The sequence below is a fragment of the Pristis pectinata genome, chromosome 15 (genome assembly GCF_009764475.1).
Source record: "Pristis pectinata isolate sPriPec2 chromosome 15, sPriPec2.1.pri, whole genome shotgun sequence".
NCBI classification, from domain to species: Eukaryota; Metazoa; Chordata; class Chondrichthyes; order Rhinopristiformes; family Pristidae; genus Pristis; species Pristis pectinata.
The window spans coordinates 10959832-10978611 of NC_067419.1; the positions used below are offsets into that span (position 1 = coordinate 10959832).

The 18780-nt window shown below is 39.9% G+C and overlaps 1 protein-coding gene across 2 annotated transcripts in view; it reads right to left on the minus strand.

Moving 5' to 3' along the window:
• The window catches only part of gxylt1a (glucoside xylosyltransferase 1a), a 41124-nt gene that overhangs the window by 17096 nt on the left and 5248 nt on the right, over window positions 1–18780 (minus strand). The window contains exon 2 of one of the 2 annotated variants that reach the window (XM_052030259.1): window positions 9367–9459. The exons of the other annotated variant lie outside the window; for it this stretch is intronic. Within the exon in view, the coding sequence (XP_051886219.1) occupies window positions 9367–9459 (93 nt within the window). The remainder of the gene's footprint in view (window positions 1–9366; window positions 9460–18780) is intronic. 2 annotated transcript variants of the gene reach the window in all.

Genomic DNA, 18780 nt, shown 5'->3' on the forward strand with positions numbered 1-18780 from the left:
TTGTCGGCATACATGTGGAAGTGTGCTTTCAGATAAATGACACCAAGGGTCAGTATTTGGTTGAGAAATAGGAGGGAGCCCAGGATAGATAATTAAAGGAAAATGCTAGGAGGTAACAATGTCAGAGTGGGAAAAGAAGCTAAACAGGTGAATTTCTGGCAACAACTGGACAGGTAGTAATGAAGCAAGGTAAAGAAAGACATACCTGCCTGGGGAACTGTTAGGAGGAAGGTGGTGTGTAATCAAGTCAAAAATTGCAGATATGTTGAGAAGGAAGATATTGTATTAAGAAATTACGCTACGTATCAGTTTGGTCAACATTTTAACTGCTCCTGCTGTAAACTATGTACAGACCAGTAAACATTGACCCAAAATCAAACCATATTCTTAAAGGCTGAGTGGCACACAGTTTCACTGCAAATCTTGAACCAAACGTCTGTCACTTTGGCAACAAATATTCTGCAAGTAGAAGAATTTGGGCAATCTCAACCCAGTAGGGAATGACTCTTATGTACAGACATCCACTCTTAAGTAACTAATGAATTTCTCTCTTATTTGGGAGGAATAATACAAAAATTGAAAAACAATTACCTTCCAAGAAAGGAGATAAAATCTTCTTTTGATGGTGCTGATTAATGCACAAGCACTCATTAAATGCCCAGGAAGCTATGCTCCATGTTGTGCCAACACAATGAATGCTAGTAGGTTATTCAATTGTGCAGGGAATCATAGTCTATGCTGATCTATCCAAGGTTCATATATGGACATATCAATAAGATTTGTTAAATAGTGATCAGAAAGTTCAGCTAATCATCACACCTGACAACACAGTATTCTGTCTGACACACTAATGGAGATCAATTCCATAAACAATGAGGTAGGGACTGAATTTGGCCCTTCATAACCTGGTATCTTGGCTCTTCACCGAGTCATTGAAGGACTAAAACCAGGCTTTTGTTTCCATGCAGTGGTAGTCTCGCCCACCTACACAAATTCTTGGCTTCATACCACCAAGAGTAAATGATATTTTCTCCCCCCACTACATCCACATCATTGATCTACATCAATCTGCATCATCATTGATCTACATCAGATCTGTGGTCTACATCAGATCACAGATCTGATGATCTGTTCAACAATCTAGAATCAGTTTCAAATGGAGATGCAAATACTTTTTCACCCATGTATTTTCACCGCTGAGTCAAGAACCTGGCAAGCATTTCAACTAGGTAGGTCAGTGGATTAGTAAAGCAGCTTATAAACAACTCTTTTTCCAAATCATAATATACAGTTTAGTAATGGAGTCTACAAAATGAAGCAGCTTGTAATTTGTCAGTAAGGCTGGCTGACATTGATAAATCATGGGATAGATTCCTGAGACAGGGTGACAGTATATTTTACTCTGCAGGGCACCTCCAGCATTTCCAGATGCAATTTGCTCTCTAGTCCAATCCAGGAAAACATCATCTAACGTCCTTTACTCATTTCCAGTCAAATATTCATTGGATATCACAGCAAAATTCAAACATGATTACTCTGGAGATTTCTGACTATGGCTTTAGGAGGGATTTCTAATTAATTTATAAGTGAATAGTAAATAAATTTCAGCATTCAAGGTTAAATTCCATAGTCTACATAAACTTTCTGGGATTAGACTAGAGGTAGATAAATCAGCTGGAAAAGTGAAGCTTGTCACATTCCACATCTTAAGAAAAATGGGCATCTATTAAGATATCTATTAATGTTTCATGTACACACACACACATACACACACACACGGTCATTTAATTGGTATCTTAACTAAATAATCTCCAATCACAAAACTGGCAGAGTTTGAAGTTGCTGGTTTCTTATAGTATGGAAGCATAAACTATCAGAAATCTGGTGCAGAAGAAACACTCTTAAGATTAGCACCACCTAGTTCCATTGAATTGCTAGACAGAAAAGTGAATTTAAATCAGCTAGTAAAACAGTGAATATGGCTGCCTTTTAAAATAAAAATCAGCATCAACTGCAATTTACTCATAGTACTGCAGAGAGTAACAGAGCGTGACATAATTCCTGGGAAAGATATTCAATCTAAGGAAAAATCATTGAACTCTTTCTGCCTTCACAGATACTGCCTGATCTATTGAGTATTTTCTGTTTGTATTTCAGTTTTCTAGCATCTCCAGTATTTTGCATTTGGACTTATTATTTTAAACTGGTCAAAGACAAAATGAAAGCTACTCTTTCTTTGAGACTACCAGGTGAGAACAAATAAACTGGGAAACAGAAGTCAAATGGTTTAGTCTATTAATTGAGCAATACCATGCTTACATGTTGAAACATTTATTTTTAATTTTACAACAGTCAGTATAAGTATTTCCTTAGTAACGTACCCACAGCACATTGCTCATATTGCACTAGGGACCCAAACAGTCCTTTCAGATGAGACAGAGTTTCATCGGCACCTCCCTTAATATCATCTACTGCATTCAATGCTCCAAGCGTGGCCTCCTCTACATTGGTGAGATCAAAAGCAGACTAGGTGACCGTTTCGCAGAACACCTGTGCTCCATCCGTAACCACGATCTGCATCTCCCCGCTGCCAGTCACTTCACCTCCCCCTCCCACACTATCACAGATATGTCAGTCCTTGGCCTCCTCCACTGCCAGGAGAATTCCAAGCGCAAACTGAAGGAACAGCACCTCATTTTCCATCTTGGAACTTATGTAGCCAAATGGCATGAACATTGAATTCTCCCACTTTAAGTCATCCCCACCACCACCGCCCCAACCATGCTTCTTCTTTTCTTCCCTTTCCCAGCCTCTCTCCTTTTTTCTACTCCCCTTACCTTTGACCCATCCCCCAGTGGATCTGCTCTCTCCACCTTCCCCACATCTGCCTATCACTATCTCTTACTTGCATCTAACTATCACCACCTGTGCCCACCCTGCCTCCCCTCTTTTGTCCACCTATCACTGCTCTGCTTTTCCCTCCTATATACTGGGCTTCCCCTTTTCCTATCTTCAGTCCTGAAGAAGGGTCCTGACCTGAAATAGGGTCCTGACCTGAAATGTTGACCACCTGCTTTTCTCCACAGATGCTGCCTAGCCTGCTGAGTTCCTCCAGCATCATAGTGTTTGTCATCTAGATTCCAGCATCTGCAGGCCTTTGTTTCTCTTGTAGTAGATTATTATGTTTGACTCTGACACATAGCTTTGAAGATAGAAGTTGTCTGAACTTGAATGTAACGTGATGACCTTTTGCTAGTATTGCATGGACTAACAAAGTTGGGTTCTGTGGAGATGTGTCTAATTATAGATACTACCATAACCACATCTTATAAATCACATCTGGAATTCACTAAGATTCTTAAAGCAATTGGTAAAAAGCCAGCTAATCCTGAAAAGGATATTAAATGATGTCCAGCTTTTAGTATGTTCTTTGTCTATAGTTCCAAAATGAACAGAATAATGCTACATCTCTTTTCTGCTGATCTGCAACCAGCAACACAAATGTGAGAGTGTCTGCTATTATTTCAGGTTTAAATCCAAACATTAGCATTTACTGCCTGCAAAATGACCTACTCCTCCAGATATTTGACAGAGCATCAAATTTCCGTTTATGAGGAAGCATGCCTTTCCCTATGGAAGATGACTTACTGCAGACCACATAGCACTAGAAAGCAGTCCAAACTGTAATGGTACCAATGCACTAATCAAGTCTGATGACAACAGCAGCTAATATGTTTGTATCTAACAAAATGCATCATAACTAGAAGTTGGCAAGATCAATTTAAGTGGTATATGAAGAATAAATCCATAGCCATTGCCATTTTTGGTCTGTCTTCTCTTTTATTCTTTAGCAATTTCTATTTGCTCCTTTTTTTCAAAAATAGGTTCTTAAGTTCTTTATACTTTGGAACAATAGCATCAGGAGTGAGCGAGAATACATTTCTTTTTACTTTAAAACCATTTACTAATCCTCAGTGCAACTATTACAAATAAACATTAACAAATATAGTCTAAATCTAAGCAACACCAGAAATAAAATCAGATCTAAACTTCGCCACATCCTATTATGAACCACGAACAATTCAACTCATGAAAAGGACAAAAAATGAAAAACAGCCCTCCTCCCAGATGCTGCTGGACCTGCTATTTCCAGAATTTTCTGCTTTATAATCAATGATTATAAAGGAGGTAGCTCCACGAACAACCCTATTCTCTATCATAATGGAGCTCGCGCATGGGTGCAAAATACAAGGCATTTTCATCCATCTATAACCAGAACTGCAGAATGGATTATCATTAAAGATTAATAAGGAAGGAAAAGTTGCAGTACAAGATAAAGCTTATCGGAAAGCAAGTGTGTTTCCATAGATAAAAATAAACTGAGTGCTGGTCCTGTTGAAAACAAATCTTGGGAATTAACAATACAAAAGCAAGGAGGAGATGGCAGATGAATTTCAGGCACTATGTATCAGTCTTGACCATAGAGGATGCAAGTGATGTACAAAAAAAGCTGTAAAGCAGACATTTGATGGAAGGGAGGAACTTACAAGGGAAATGGTACTCATCCTAGTGGTTTAAAAAAGCGTCTAGTCAGATACTTAGTGCATTACTTTTAATTTTCCAGAATTAACTAGATTTGGGGAGGTTCCATTCGATTAAAAAATAGCATTTGGGAAAGAGACAAAAAGCAGAAAACAACATGCCAATTGGTTTAACATTTGTCATAGGGCAATGTTAGAAGCTGTTATTAAAGATATTACAGCTAAACTGCTGAGATGAAGCAAAAGAGTCTACTCTTAACATCAACATTTAACTGTGGAACCAAGGAGCTCTAGAAAAAATAAGCCAATGCAAATCAAGCAGAAACCTGTCCACTGGTTGGAATTAAATTTAGTGCAATCAAAGATGTAAAACTTGGGAAGACATGGTGCGGTTGTACAGGACGCTGGTGAGTCTGCTTCTGGAATATAGTGTTATAAAGATACAGTTTTATAGTGCTATAAATATATAGTTTTAGTCATCCTGATGTAGGAAAGATGCTATTAAACTGGAAAGAGTACAAAAAAGATTTACAAGGATACTGCCAAGACTTGAGGGGCTGAGTTATAGGGAGAGGTTGGACAGGCTAGGACTTATTCTTTAAGACCATAGGAGACAGAGGTGTTCTTATATAGGTGCATAAAATCACAATGGGCATAGTTGGGTGAATGCACTCAGCCTTCCCCCACCCCCCGAGTTGGGGTATAAAGAACTAGAGGGCATAGGTTTAAGGTGAGAGGGGAAAGATTTGGAAAGATTTAAGAGGAACTTGAGGGCGACTTTTTTTTAAAAACACAAAGGGTGGTATCTATGTGGAATCAGCTGCCAGAGGAAGTGGTTGAGGCAGGTACAATGACAACTTTTAAAAGACAGTTGGACAGGTACATGGATTGCTATTGGAGGCCAATCATCTTAGCCCAGGACATTACAGCAGGAGCTCCTTGAGGAAGTATCCTAGATCCAAACATCTACCGCTGCTTCATCAATCATTAAGATTAGAAATTGGATTGTTTACTGATCAGTACACAGTTCTCTTCAATTTATAACTCGTTCGTTAATGAAGCTCACCATGTTCATGAGGAAAATGCCAGCTTACACCCCTTACCACACTGTCTACAGCAGTCCAGGGAGCAGTCATCGCCATATTCTTAGTGACAGTTAGGGATGGGCATGCCAGAGACCCTACCAGCACATTCACACCCTGTTAAAGATTAAAACAGACCAGGCAGGAAATTTTCTCCCATGGTTCAAACATCAATCTTCCCAGTTATCAGGATTTGTATAACGACAGTCTGTTCATAGCTCCACTACATTTTTTTTCTTCTTGATAATATTAATACACACTCTATTATCCCTTTCAATACCTTCCATTTCTGACTCTATCAGTCAAAATTGAAATACAACTTTTTTTCCTTTGCGCGACTGTTAACTGATCATCAATTGATTTATTTTTGGCAATTTTGTTTGGGTTCTTGGCTGAAAACAATTCTTCCTGAGCAGAATTTCACCTGTGACTGAGGAATTTGTACTGTAGGTGGTTAGGCTTGGTAATTGAAGTAAAATAACACTCACATAAACACAAAAGGCTGCTGACGCTGGAAGCCAAGAACAAAGCGCAAAATGATGGGAATACTCAAATCATGCAGTATCTGAAGAGAGGGACAATTTTTAGCCCATCAGCGTTCCATTAGAACTAGAAGATTCAACTTACACAGAGATGAGAGGGGGCAGGAAAAAAAAACACAAAGCGAAGATTGACAATAAACAGAAAAATTAAAAAGGGATGATGTGCAAGAGAAATGGGATGTTGAAAAGCGTGTGGAGGTGTTAAATGATAACAGCGGAATCATTATCAACTGCAGTTCCAAACCTGTTAAACAATATTAAGCCTGAAGGCTGTACAGCGCTTAATTGAATGATGAGGTGCTTTTCCATGTTTCATTACAACAGTGCAGGAAACAAAGGACAGAGGTCACTGTGCATGTGCGATAGAACATTAAAATGATGGGTGACCAGAAGCTCAAAGTCAAATTTTTCTGACTGAACAAAGGAATTTCACAAAGTGATCACCCAAATCTTATTTGGTCACCTTAGTGTCAGGGAGATCACACTGTGAATAACAAAAACAGTATGCTAAATTGAAAGCACATAAATCAGTGCTTAACGTGGAAGAAGAGACTTCCACCCCATGTGGCAGGAAAGTGTAGCATCTCTAGCACTTGCAGGTGAAGGTGCTGTAGGAAAACAAAAAGGGTGCCAAGTACAGAGAATAGTTCCTTTTAAATGGGGAAGGTGTGTTTGGGTGGCAACATCATACCAGAAGTGGCAGAAGAATGCCAATTTAAAATATTAAGTCCTTTTTTTTCTTCATGGATGCTGTCTGACCTGATGAGCATTTCCAAAGCTTTGTTTTTTATTTGCATTTTCCACTTAATGCATTATTCTGCCTTTGCAGACACAATCAGAAGCACTGTCCGTGGCACTGTCAGATGGGAAAATGAAGAAGTTCTTAAAGGAAGCAGCACCAAAGGAAATGTAGTCAAAGGCAGCTGTAGGAGTTAGTGGTCCTACTGGTTACCAGTCTATCTCCAGAAACAGAAGTTGAGGAAATGGAAGAATTAAGGGATGAACCTTGTAAAGCCAGAGGATAAGTGGAAGAATGAAGGAAAGGACAATTTTCTTCTGAGCTAAAGTAGTGATTAACATTGATATAGTTATCAAACTCCTGGTAAAATAGAGCAAAGGGCTTGTATTTCACTGGAATAAATGTTCCACATAACCCACAAGAAAGAATGAGGCATAAGACCAATACGAGGTTCCCAGTGCAACATCTTTTCTATGGAGGAAGTGAATGGAATGAAAAGAAGTAGTTCCACTTGTAGAAAAGGTTCAGGCAAACAAAGAAAACATCGACCCAAAACACTAACTCTGTTTCTCTTTCCACAAACGCTGCCTGATCTGTTAAATTCTTCTAACATTTTCTGTTCTCATTTCAGATTTCCATCATCAGCAGTTCTTTGCTTTTCAAAAAGAACAAAGATTGTAAAATCAACAGAGTAAATGAGGACATTGGGAAAATATTTTAGGGTGCACTGATCAGATAACTGTTTAATGTGTCCAAATTTGGTTATCAAACGTGAGAAGGAAACATTAAGGCAATGAAAAGAAGAGTAACAAAACTGATTTTGAGCATCAAATGACTGGTTTACAAAAGAACTAGAGAAACTGGTGCACTTTTCCCTTAACAGATAGTGACAGAGGGGACTTACAGATATTAGAGATACAAAACCAACTCCAGAGCACTACATGATGCTCGGAGAGAAAACAACAGACCAAAACTGAAGAAAGGTTAACCAATTTATTTATTTTTTTAATTTTATTTACAGCATGCATTTATGTCACTCTATCAACTTGCATTTATAAAGTAAACATACCAAGGTACTTCATCATTGCATTACCAACAAATTTTGACACCATGCAAGGAGTCTATGGAGAGAATTCCAGAATTTGGCCTAGGCACCAGCAGTGGATTTATCAAAATCGACTAATGAAGAACAGTGAGCATGAAAGTGATGGGTGAACTTGATGTAAGCTAGGATACTGAACAGGGAAGAATCATAAGGAATGATCTTCCAAAAAAAAAACAACTTTGGAAATGACTTAATTACTTGATAGGGAGACAGTTAATTTCTCTTGATAAAGAAGAATTTTTCTCATTCAACGATTCACCAGTGTGGAGATTGAAGGATGCTTACATTACAAATTTACATTTGGTTCGACTTTACACCAACGTCAAATTTAGGTACTATAAAGCAGGTATGCCGAGTCCTAAGTACACCATAACAAATCACACGGAAATGCCCCGTTCCCACCCAGCAGAAGATGCCTGCAGCCCCACAGCAGCCAGCAAATCCATCCTGCTAGTCTCTCAAATACTCGTTCGTATGTACAGGGTATCCATAAGTCAGGCGTTCATAACCTGGGGAAGATCTGTACAACTACTGCATACAAGATACATTTACAGTTCCTAAACATACAATGTAAAGAAAGAATTTGCACATGGACACCATCTCTCATGCCCCAAAATGCTTCACAACTAATGAATTACTTTTGAGATGTAGTAAAAGCACTAGCTAATTTAGGCATAACAGGAATGACAAAAATTATTTAAATTAATCTATGCTTTTATGTTAAGTTATTCACAAGCAGAAGACACTGTGCAAAGTTTTATTCTCCACATTGAATAGAGCCATGAAGTCCTGATACAGGTACCCAAGCAGGCAGCCAAAGGCTACGTTTAATGTCAAAATATGTGGACACCTCCAGCAATGTGGTAATATCTTAATATCACATAGAAATATGAAGATATAGAATTTCTGTTTCAGGTTAACTTTAAACTTAAAATCTCTTTTCATCCCTTATACCATGCCTGTCTCTCAACACCATAATATATGCAGATTCTCTCACTGTTGGAAAACAAGAGGTAAGGCCATGCCCTCCTCAAGATCAGCAAGATCGCTTTATATAGATTAGTATAGTTATCTAGCTTAACCCAGCAACCAGCATTTTAGAGGGAATGGTCAGGCTGACATCGAGACAGTGCTGACAGAATGCTTGGGCTGAGTTAACTGGCATATTTGTTTAACTGGCACCCATCAAATCTGGCAAAGGCTGGATAAGTGATCTTTTACCAAACCATTTTGTAATTAAATGAATCCTACTTCATCTTTTCTCCTTTTAAAACCTGGATATATCAAATCCACGTAGGATTAATATTGTGGGGAGAAAAGAAAATCTGTGAATCTGTAAAATTACAAATCAGCCTACCTAAATGCAGATTCCCAAAAGCAGTTCACTGCACAAACACCAGTGGGCAGCATCCAATATGGATTCCAGAAAGACACAGATACATCCTTACACCTGATTGAATAAAAACAAAGTAGTCTATGTATCAAAAATAACTACCTTTCTCTATCAAAATACAACAAAATAACCAAGTATTAAAAAAATCATAAAAAGTACTACTTAATTCAGTCAACTTATGTACTGTTAATTAAAATTAAACATTAGAATGATAGTTAATGAAGCCAAATACATATCTAAAATTAGTGTGCTGAAACAGCAGAGAAACTCAAACATGATAAATGCAATTAAATCAAGGCATGAAGGTAAAAATGAACCATAACAATGCGAGACATGGCTCCATATTGTTCAGTTTAAAGACAAATATGACACTGCCACAATACTGTAAAGGAGGTGTCAGTTTGCACTATATCTGTTCCATTACCTGTTCCAAATTTAAATTGCCTACTTTATCCCAGATACCTATTTTAACAGAATCTTGTTGAAGAATGTCTTAACTGGGAATGCTATAGAAACAGAGTGTAATGTAAAAAATTCCATCACAGCTATATTTTCTGGTAAATACTTGGATCTTGAGTTTAACGTCTAATACTGACTCTAAGAAATGAGGAGTGAGTTGCAATTGAGTCAAACAGCTAGGACAGGCATAAAGACTCCAGGAAGGACAGCTAGAACTTGAATCATGATACATTAGAACAGGAGGCCTCCCAAGACAGCTGGTAGCTGTGGGGAAATTCCATTATTAAGTAAAAAGGTAACATCCTTTGTAATCAAACCATCTTGAGAAGATATTGGAGATAAGAGCAGGGAGGATATAATTGTAATGCATGTTAGGACTAACAATATGGGTAAAGACAGGCAAGAGGTCCTGTCAGGAGTGTAGCAGGAGTTAGAAATTAATTTAAGAGTATTTTTCAAGGGTTATAGTCTCTGGATCACTTCCAGAATCTCATAAATTCACAAGGGGATAAGCAAATAAGAATGTGAATAAAGCTAATGATTATACTCCTTTTAGTGAGGTAGATGCAAGGTAGGTGCGTTTGGATGGAGTTGATTCTAGAACAAGACAGCTTTTGCTATCAGATTAGAACAGTAAGAATTCAATAGCAACACTTAATAACTCATTACCTGTGTCAGCCATGTTTACAGTAGCAGAAAGCAGTTGATAATGAACCACTTAACATGTTTCATTGGTACAGCTGTGTAAATGGTTTCAATGTTAGGACTAAAAAAAACAGGTAAGTTACCAGGCACAGCAGTTCTTTTGATGCAATTCTAAAGAACTCAGTAAGCAAAAATCCCAATGAAGAGGAGGATCCTGGCTTCACAGATGATGAAAAGCTGCTTTTAGATGGTTACAATCCAATGTTCATTAAATACAAACATTAAACTTGCAGACATCTTTAACCCCTCCCTGCTCCAATTTGAAGTTTCCACCTACTTTGAGAAGACCACTATCATCCCGGTGCCAAAGAAAAGTAAGGTAACATGTGTTAATGACTACCACCACCCTGTGGATCTGACATCCATCATCATTAAGTGTTTTGAGGGGCTGGTCATGGCACACATCAATACCAGCCTCTCAAACAACCTCAACCCAATTCACTGAATGCCGAAACAGATACACAGCCAATGCCATCTCCCTGACCCTACACTCATCTCTGGAACATCTGGATAACAAAGAGACCTGTGTCAGACTCCTAATGCTGGAGGAACTTGGTGGGTCAGGTAGCATCTGTGGAGAGAAATGGACAGTCGATATCCTTCATCTGGATATAAAGATAAAAAGGGAGATAGCCAGTAATAAAAAGGTGAAGGGAAGGGGAGGAGCAAGAGCTGGCAAGAGATAGGTGAAGCGACAGACAGATGGAGGAGGGGAGAGCGGAAATAGCGACAGAAGCTGGGAGGTGATAGGCGGAGGCAACAAAGGGCTGAAGATGATGAAATCTGAATGGGGAGGAAGGTGGAGCATGGAATCCAGTGAGGGGGTGACGCAGGCAAACAGGAACAGTGGGGGAGGGGAATCAGTGTGAGGAGTGTGTGGGTGATGGATAGATGGGGTGGGGAGAGGAGGGGAAAGATGGTGATGGGGGTTGGGGTGAGTGTAGGAAGAAATGGGTAGATCAGGAGGAGCGCGAAAGGGACAGGGGGACTACCAGGTGCTGTTCCTCTAGTTTGCGTTTAGCCTCACCCTGGCAGTGGTAATTATCCAGGTCCCGAAACAGCCCTTCCAGGTGAGGCAGATATCCACATGCAAATCCTCATGCCTCGTTTATTGTATCAGGTGCTCCTGATGTGGCTTCCTCTACATCGGTGAGTGTAAATGCAAACTTGGCAACTGCTTTGCCAAGCACCTGCACTCCATCTGCTGTGACCATCTTAATCTCCTAGTTGTGAGCCATTTTAATTCTCATCCCCATTCCCACACCGACATGTCTGTCCTCTGGCTAGTCCACTGCCAGGGTTCTAAACGCAAACTAGAGGAACAGCACCTTGTATTCCATCTGGGTAGTCTACAACCCAATGGTATGAACTTTGAATTTTCCTATTTCAGGCAAACTGCTCCACCTCTGTCCCTTTTCTCTCTCCTCCTGATCTACCCAGCTTTTCCCCACACTTGCCTCAGCACCTATCACCCTGTTTCTTTCCCCTCCTCCACCCACTCCAACTGTCCATCACCCACCGACTCCTCCCACTGGTTCCCCTCCCCCACTGTTCCCATCTAACTTCCTCACTTGATTCCATGCTCCACCTTCCTGTCTTCAGCTTCAGCCTTTGTCACCTCCACCTATCACTTTCCAACTTCGGTCACTATTTTCACTCTCCCTTCCTCCATCTGCCCATCAACCCTCCTCACCTGGATCCACCTTTCGCCTGCCAGCCCTTGCTCCACCCCTTCCCTTCATCTTTTTATACTGGCCACCTCCCCTCTTTCAGTCCAGATGAAGGGTCTCAGCCCAAAATGTCGACTGTCCATTTCCCTCCACTTAGCCTGATCTGCTAAGTTCCTCCAGCACCTTGTTCTTTTTGCTCCAGGTTCCAAGATCTGTAGTCTTTTGTGTCTCCTATTTATTGACAATAGCTCCATCTTCAAGACCATAATTCCAGACAAACTCATCAACAAGCTTCTTGACTTAGGACTCTGCAAGTGGGTCCTTGACTTCCTGACCAACAGACCACAATCAGTAAGAGTAGGCAACAATACCTCCTCCATGATTATGCTCAACACCAGTGCCCTTCACTATACTCCCTATACACTCACAACTGTGTGGCCGAAGTCTGCTCTAACTCCATTTACAAGTTTGCACATGACACCATGGTAGTGGGCCGGATCTCGAATAACGATGAGGTGGTGTACTCGAAGGAAATAGAGTGCCTAGTGGCATGGTGTCAAGACAGCAACCCTTCCCTAAATTTCAGCAAAGCAAGGAGCTGGTCATTGACTTCAGGAAGCAGGGCGGAGTAAGTGCTCAATGGTACTGAGGTGGAGATGGTTGGGAGCTTCAAGTTCTGAGGTGTAATTATCACAAACAATTTGTCCTGGTCCAGACACATGGATGCAGCGGCCAAGAAAGCACACCAATGCCTCTACACCCTCGAAAGGCTGAGGAATGCCTGATGACTCTCACCAATATTTTACAGATGCACCTCAGAAAGCACCCTATCCTGATGCATCATAGCTTGGTATGGCAACTGCTCTACCCAAGACCACAGAGAGGTGTGAATGCAGCCCAGTCCATCACGCAAACCAGTCTCCCCTCCACACTTCCTGTTGCCTCTGGAAAGCAGCCAACATAATCAAGGACCGCTTCCAACCCCAGTCATTCTCTATTCTCCCCCCCTTCCGTCGGGCAGAAGATACAAAAGTTTGAGAGCACGTACCACCAGGCTCAAGGACAGCTTCAATCCTGCCATTATCACACTCTTGAACAGACGTCTCATGCTAAAAGATGACCTCTTAATCTCCCAATCTACTTCGTTATGACCCTTGCACTTCATTTGTCTATCTGCACCACACACTCTATGTAACTGTAACACTATTTTCTGCATTCTGTTTTCCTTTTTACTACCTGGATGTACTTGCGTACGGAAATGATCTGTCTGGATGGCACGCAAACAGAAGCTTTTCACTGTATGTCAGTACATGCAACAATAATAAACCAATTCCAAACCTTGGCAATGTCAACCTGACTAGTGAGCATAAACTCCTTAATCATCATAAGTGAGGTGCACATGAGAAGATTTGGCAATGTATTTTGGTTTGGACATCCTCGAATACATTCGACAAATCTGAAGACATTTTTTAAGAATTAGTAAATACCAATGCATCTATAAACATCTTGAAGGACTCGATAAATAACTCACTAATGAATGTATTTTTTCCCTAAGTATTGGGACTGCAAGATATCTTATGAGTATAACAGCCAACTGTTAGTTAACTTTCTCATAGACAGCATGTACCTGCTTTGGAACCCCACCTGATATTTGTACAAATTGTTTCTTATAACCCCTTATAAAAACAGAAAAACTTTCTTCCCTGCAATAACTTTACAGTAAGAAAGTGGATGAAGTAGGAATGGATGGATGAGAATGAGGAATTTGTTAAAATACATTCACATATTCTGTTAGAATAAATAATTTTAATGTTTTGTCAACCATCTCTCATAACAAGGAAATCACAACCACACATATTCTATCTTCACATGACATTCACACAGAAAAATAAATGCCAACAGCAGTGGATAATGAACTTCTCTTTGTCCCATGCACAATTATCAATCAATCAGGTAAGACTACTTGTCCATCATAATTTAAGGATCAAACCTGGTATATCTACTATTTATAAAGCTCAGATACTCATTAAATAAACCCTCAGCTATTGGAGTCTTTTAATGAAATTTAGAGTCATCAACATAAAAGCAATGAGGATCTAGAGCGGCATACAAGCTGACCACCATCTAATTCATCAACTGTATACCAAATTTTACATCAAGAATCCATCCTCAAACAGGCATCTTCCACAGCAGAAAAACAAAATTCACATGGAAAACCAATTTCCTACTGTAACTAAGTTTTTTTCCTCCTCTATCATTGGCAGATCAGCTCTGCCTCTCTCAATACTAATGTGATACCTGGAAGCAATTTCTTCCCATTTATGGGTCTGAATGCCAGAAGGTAATGCTTCAATCTTGAAGTGCTTTAGGCAACTGCCTGTCTTTGCTTTTGTTCCACCATTTTACTTCACTGTTGCTCTACTAAAAAATACAGAAAGAAATGCACAAGATTTCCACTTGTTGGAAATCAAACAGCTAGATTCTACAATGATTGTGCAGCACTTCATTAATTCTTAGGTGTCAAATTTACCAGTAGCTTCATTGCCTCAATACAAGATAAAGGAAAAAACAACATTTCCTGTTTTGCCCACATATCTGCTTATCTTGCTTGGGTCGATTTGCAATGATCAATTGAGTAGACAACGATGTATGTGAGGATTTCAATGGGTTTTTAGTACATAGTAGAAGACAATAAAATAATTACTAATTTGAATCATGGTTGAGAACCACTAACTAATCTCAAAGTTGCTTGAGGTAAAAAAAGTACTTGAATTAGGCGACAATTAACAGTATTCACCTCCATTCTCAAAACCATAATTACAATCTCTCCTTGAACGTGGACAAAACCAGGGAGATTATTGGGACTTTAGAAAGGCCCAGGCTGACCACTCACCCTGTGCATCAATGGCATCATTGAGAGTGTCCTGACTAGCTGCATCTCTGCCTGGTACAGTAACTATAACATCTCTGACCATAAAACTTTGCAGAGAATTGCAAGTAAGGCTGGAAAGATCATTGGAGTACCTCTTCCCTTCACACTGGATATCTACAACACACAAGGTCTGCAGAATCATAGATGACCCTTCTCATCCCTCCCACGACCTATTTGGCCCACTGCCAGCTGGCAAGCAGTACCAGAGCGTCCGGGCCAGAACTACTAGACTGTACAACAGTGTCTTCCCCCCAGGCTGTCAGGCTCCTGAATACCCTGGAGGCAGTTTCAGACAAATGCTGCGCCAAAAGCCCTGGTTTGCACAACAGCATATAAGAACTTTGGCTGCTGCTGAACATGTTTATACATTTAGTGCAACACAGAGTTCTGTATTTTGTTCGGTTTTGCACTAACCCTGCACTAATTTTGTATTCTGTATGTACAGTTTTTTGCACTATTTGCACTTGCACAATTTTTTTTGTCTGCATTTATTGTATGTCCTCTGTTGAGAGAGTCTGGGGAAAAACGACATTTTGTTCCTCAACGTGTTTTTACAGCACATGGGTGAATGACAATAAAGTATAATTTGAACTAGTGTTAAATTGGGTAAGAAACATAAACAGATAAAGGAACTGCTGTCCCTATTATCTGCAACCATTCAGTGCAGTTTTGGCAGGACAGTAAATATTCACTCTGTTCTTGCTCTGTCCAGGAGAAGGGGTGAGAGCAGATGTGCAGCAAGTAGACAAGTCACAAGAACAGAGTTCCTGTGGTCCTCACCTTCCATCCCACCAGCCTCCAAATTCAACAGATCACATTTTGTAATTTCTGCCAACTCCAACAGGATTCCACACCAAGCACACTTATCCTTCCCCTCCCAACAGCAACTTCCTGGTCTGTTCTTCTGTCCCCACCCATCACTTCCTGTCATATGGCCCTTCCCCAAGCAACCACTGTGAGATAGGCAACCACCATGTTACGGCCATTCAGGTTATGGAAATTTAACCTCACAGAATTCACAAATCACTACCCAAAACTTTGAGATGCGGAATAAAATTTGCTCTCACAAAATCTCTGAAAAAAAAATCAATACAAATTTTTCCCCCAACTCACATTTCTTGGCACATGCTCAGATGACGCAGCTTTGCATTATGGGAGGGAAAAAATATCCCTATAAGGCCCATCTTCTAGGGACACAACCCACCCCCTCCTCTCCCCCCCCTCCCCCAATAACACAGGAGTTGCCTGCACCTACCCTTTCATCTCTTTCCTTTCCATCATCCAATGATCTAAACAATCTTTACAGGAATGGCAGAAATTCACTTGCACTTCTTCCAGTCTGGTGTACTGCATTCAACCTCCCTTATGTGAGGAACCCAAATGAAGATTGGATAACTGCTTTGTGCAGCACCCGAGCTCTGCCCATTGGACCAATCCCAAACTTCCAATTCCCTGCCATTTTAAATTCACCATCCCGCTCCTTCTGTGGCCTCTGCACTGTTACAATGAGGCTCGATGTTAGCTCAAGGAACAACACCTCATTTTCTATCTGGGCACATTGAAGCCTGCAGGACTCAATATTGAATTCTAAAGCTTCAGATGATTTACTCTTTCTTTCTGTTTGTATTAGGACTTGCCATTTTTGTTGCCATTAGTCTCTTCTATTTATATATTCTGGCCTGCTGGGTACACCCCAATAGGTCAGACTATACCACAGCCAGACTTCAGAACGCTAGCAACACATTACACAGACAAAAGGAGCTTAAATGTCCTATTCACACTTTTATAGACAATCCCTTTCTTCCACCCACTGCCTTTCACCACCTTCACTGCTATTACACTAATCAACTTTCTTTCTTTCTCACTTCTGATGAGGAGTCTTCGACCTGAAATGTTAACTGAAATGTTAAATGTTTCCCCAGATGCTGCCTGACCTCCTGAGTTTTTCCAGCATTTTCTGTTTTTACATTAACCCTCGATACGTATGCTCGGAGGCAGTGGGAATAAGTAGAACTAAGATTAACATCAGAAATTTAGCACAGTGCATGAAGAACTTTAACAATTTAGTGCTGCTCAGCAAGATGCAGGAGCTTAATTTTCAAATGACATCTTACCAACGACACCACTACTCTTACGCAATGCTCATTCACAACATCTGCACCCTCATATCCCTGTCATCTCCATTAAATGACTAGTCAAGCTGTCTTACCTCACCTTCACATTTAACAATGGAGCAAAACTTATCCCAACATGCATACATCAGCAACATTTTTTCATTTGCTTTTGTAATGTGGGTGTCATTAGCCAAGTTAGTATTTAATATCCATCCTTAATCGTCATGAAGGAGGTAATGGTGACTGGCCTCAAAACCACTTTCAACTGTCTGCAAGGATGATGGTGGTGAACTCATTAAATTTTATTAAATGTCATCACATGCTTTTGCACCATAACTTCTAACGCTGCACACTCCAAAATAAATAAAGCACAATTAGGAATAAAACGTCAGGTGAGTCGCAAGGAATTTACACTCACTATTCTTTTCTATAGAATTCATCTCAATAATGTTGAAAACTTGATTAGGGAAAAGTCTTTCACTATGCATCATTAGTATTTTAGAATCTAAAGATTATCCTAAAAAGCTTGGAAATACCAGTGACTCAGAGACCTGGACTAACAACTCATGGAACTTCAAACACTGAATGAATAGTATGCATCAGTAATAATAAACATGAAACTAGAGGGAGATTTAAAATAATGAGGAATGGAGCTATTTCCACTGGTACAGATTCAAGAAAATTGGCAAAGGGGCGAAGGAGGAGAGAGGCTTTCACCCAAGGAAATAGGTTGCATTCTCTAAACAAACGTTTAAGAAAGAATTAAAGCAAAAAAAAAGACAGGATGATCACAATATGGGATGAGGCCATTTGGCCTGTCAAATCTGTATCAGCTTTATGCAAGAGCAATCCAGTTAAACCCATTTCGCTGCCCTTCCCATAGCCCTGCAAATCCTTTCTACTTAGTTATTTATACAACAACCTCTTTGAAAGCGACAATTGAATCTGTGTCCATGACTCTAGCCATTAGTTATAGTTGGAAAAATCTGTCACATTAGTATTAATTAATGAGACACTTCTTTCTCTATTTTTTTTCTGCATTAACATTTCAGGCTTTTGAACATCTTGATTTCAACCTCCTCTTCTCCAATGAGAATAACCTAATGTTCTCCTGATATTCTACATAACTAAAGCTCCTTATCCTTGGAATTATTTTAGCAAATTTCTTCTGTGACCTTTCTATATCCTTCAAATCTTCCCCAAAGTTTAGCATTCAGAACTGGACAAAATACCTTATTTGTGCCCAAACCAGATCAAAAGGTTAAACAACATGAAAATATTATCAAAGGTAAAATACTGCAGATGCTGGAAAATGAAATGAAAACAGAATTGCTGAAATTACCCAGCAGGTCAAGCAGCATCCATGGAGAGAGAAACAAAGTTTAATGCTTTAGGTTGAAAACCTTACACTTAGGGCAGGTCATTAGCCTGAAACATACGAATTACAATAGGAGCAGGCCACTCAGCCCCTCAAGCCAGCTCTGCCATTCAATAAGAT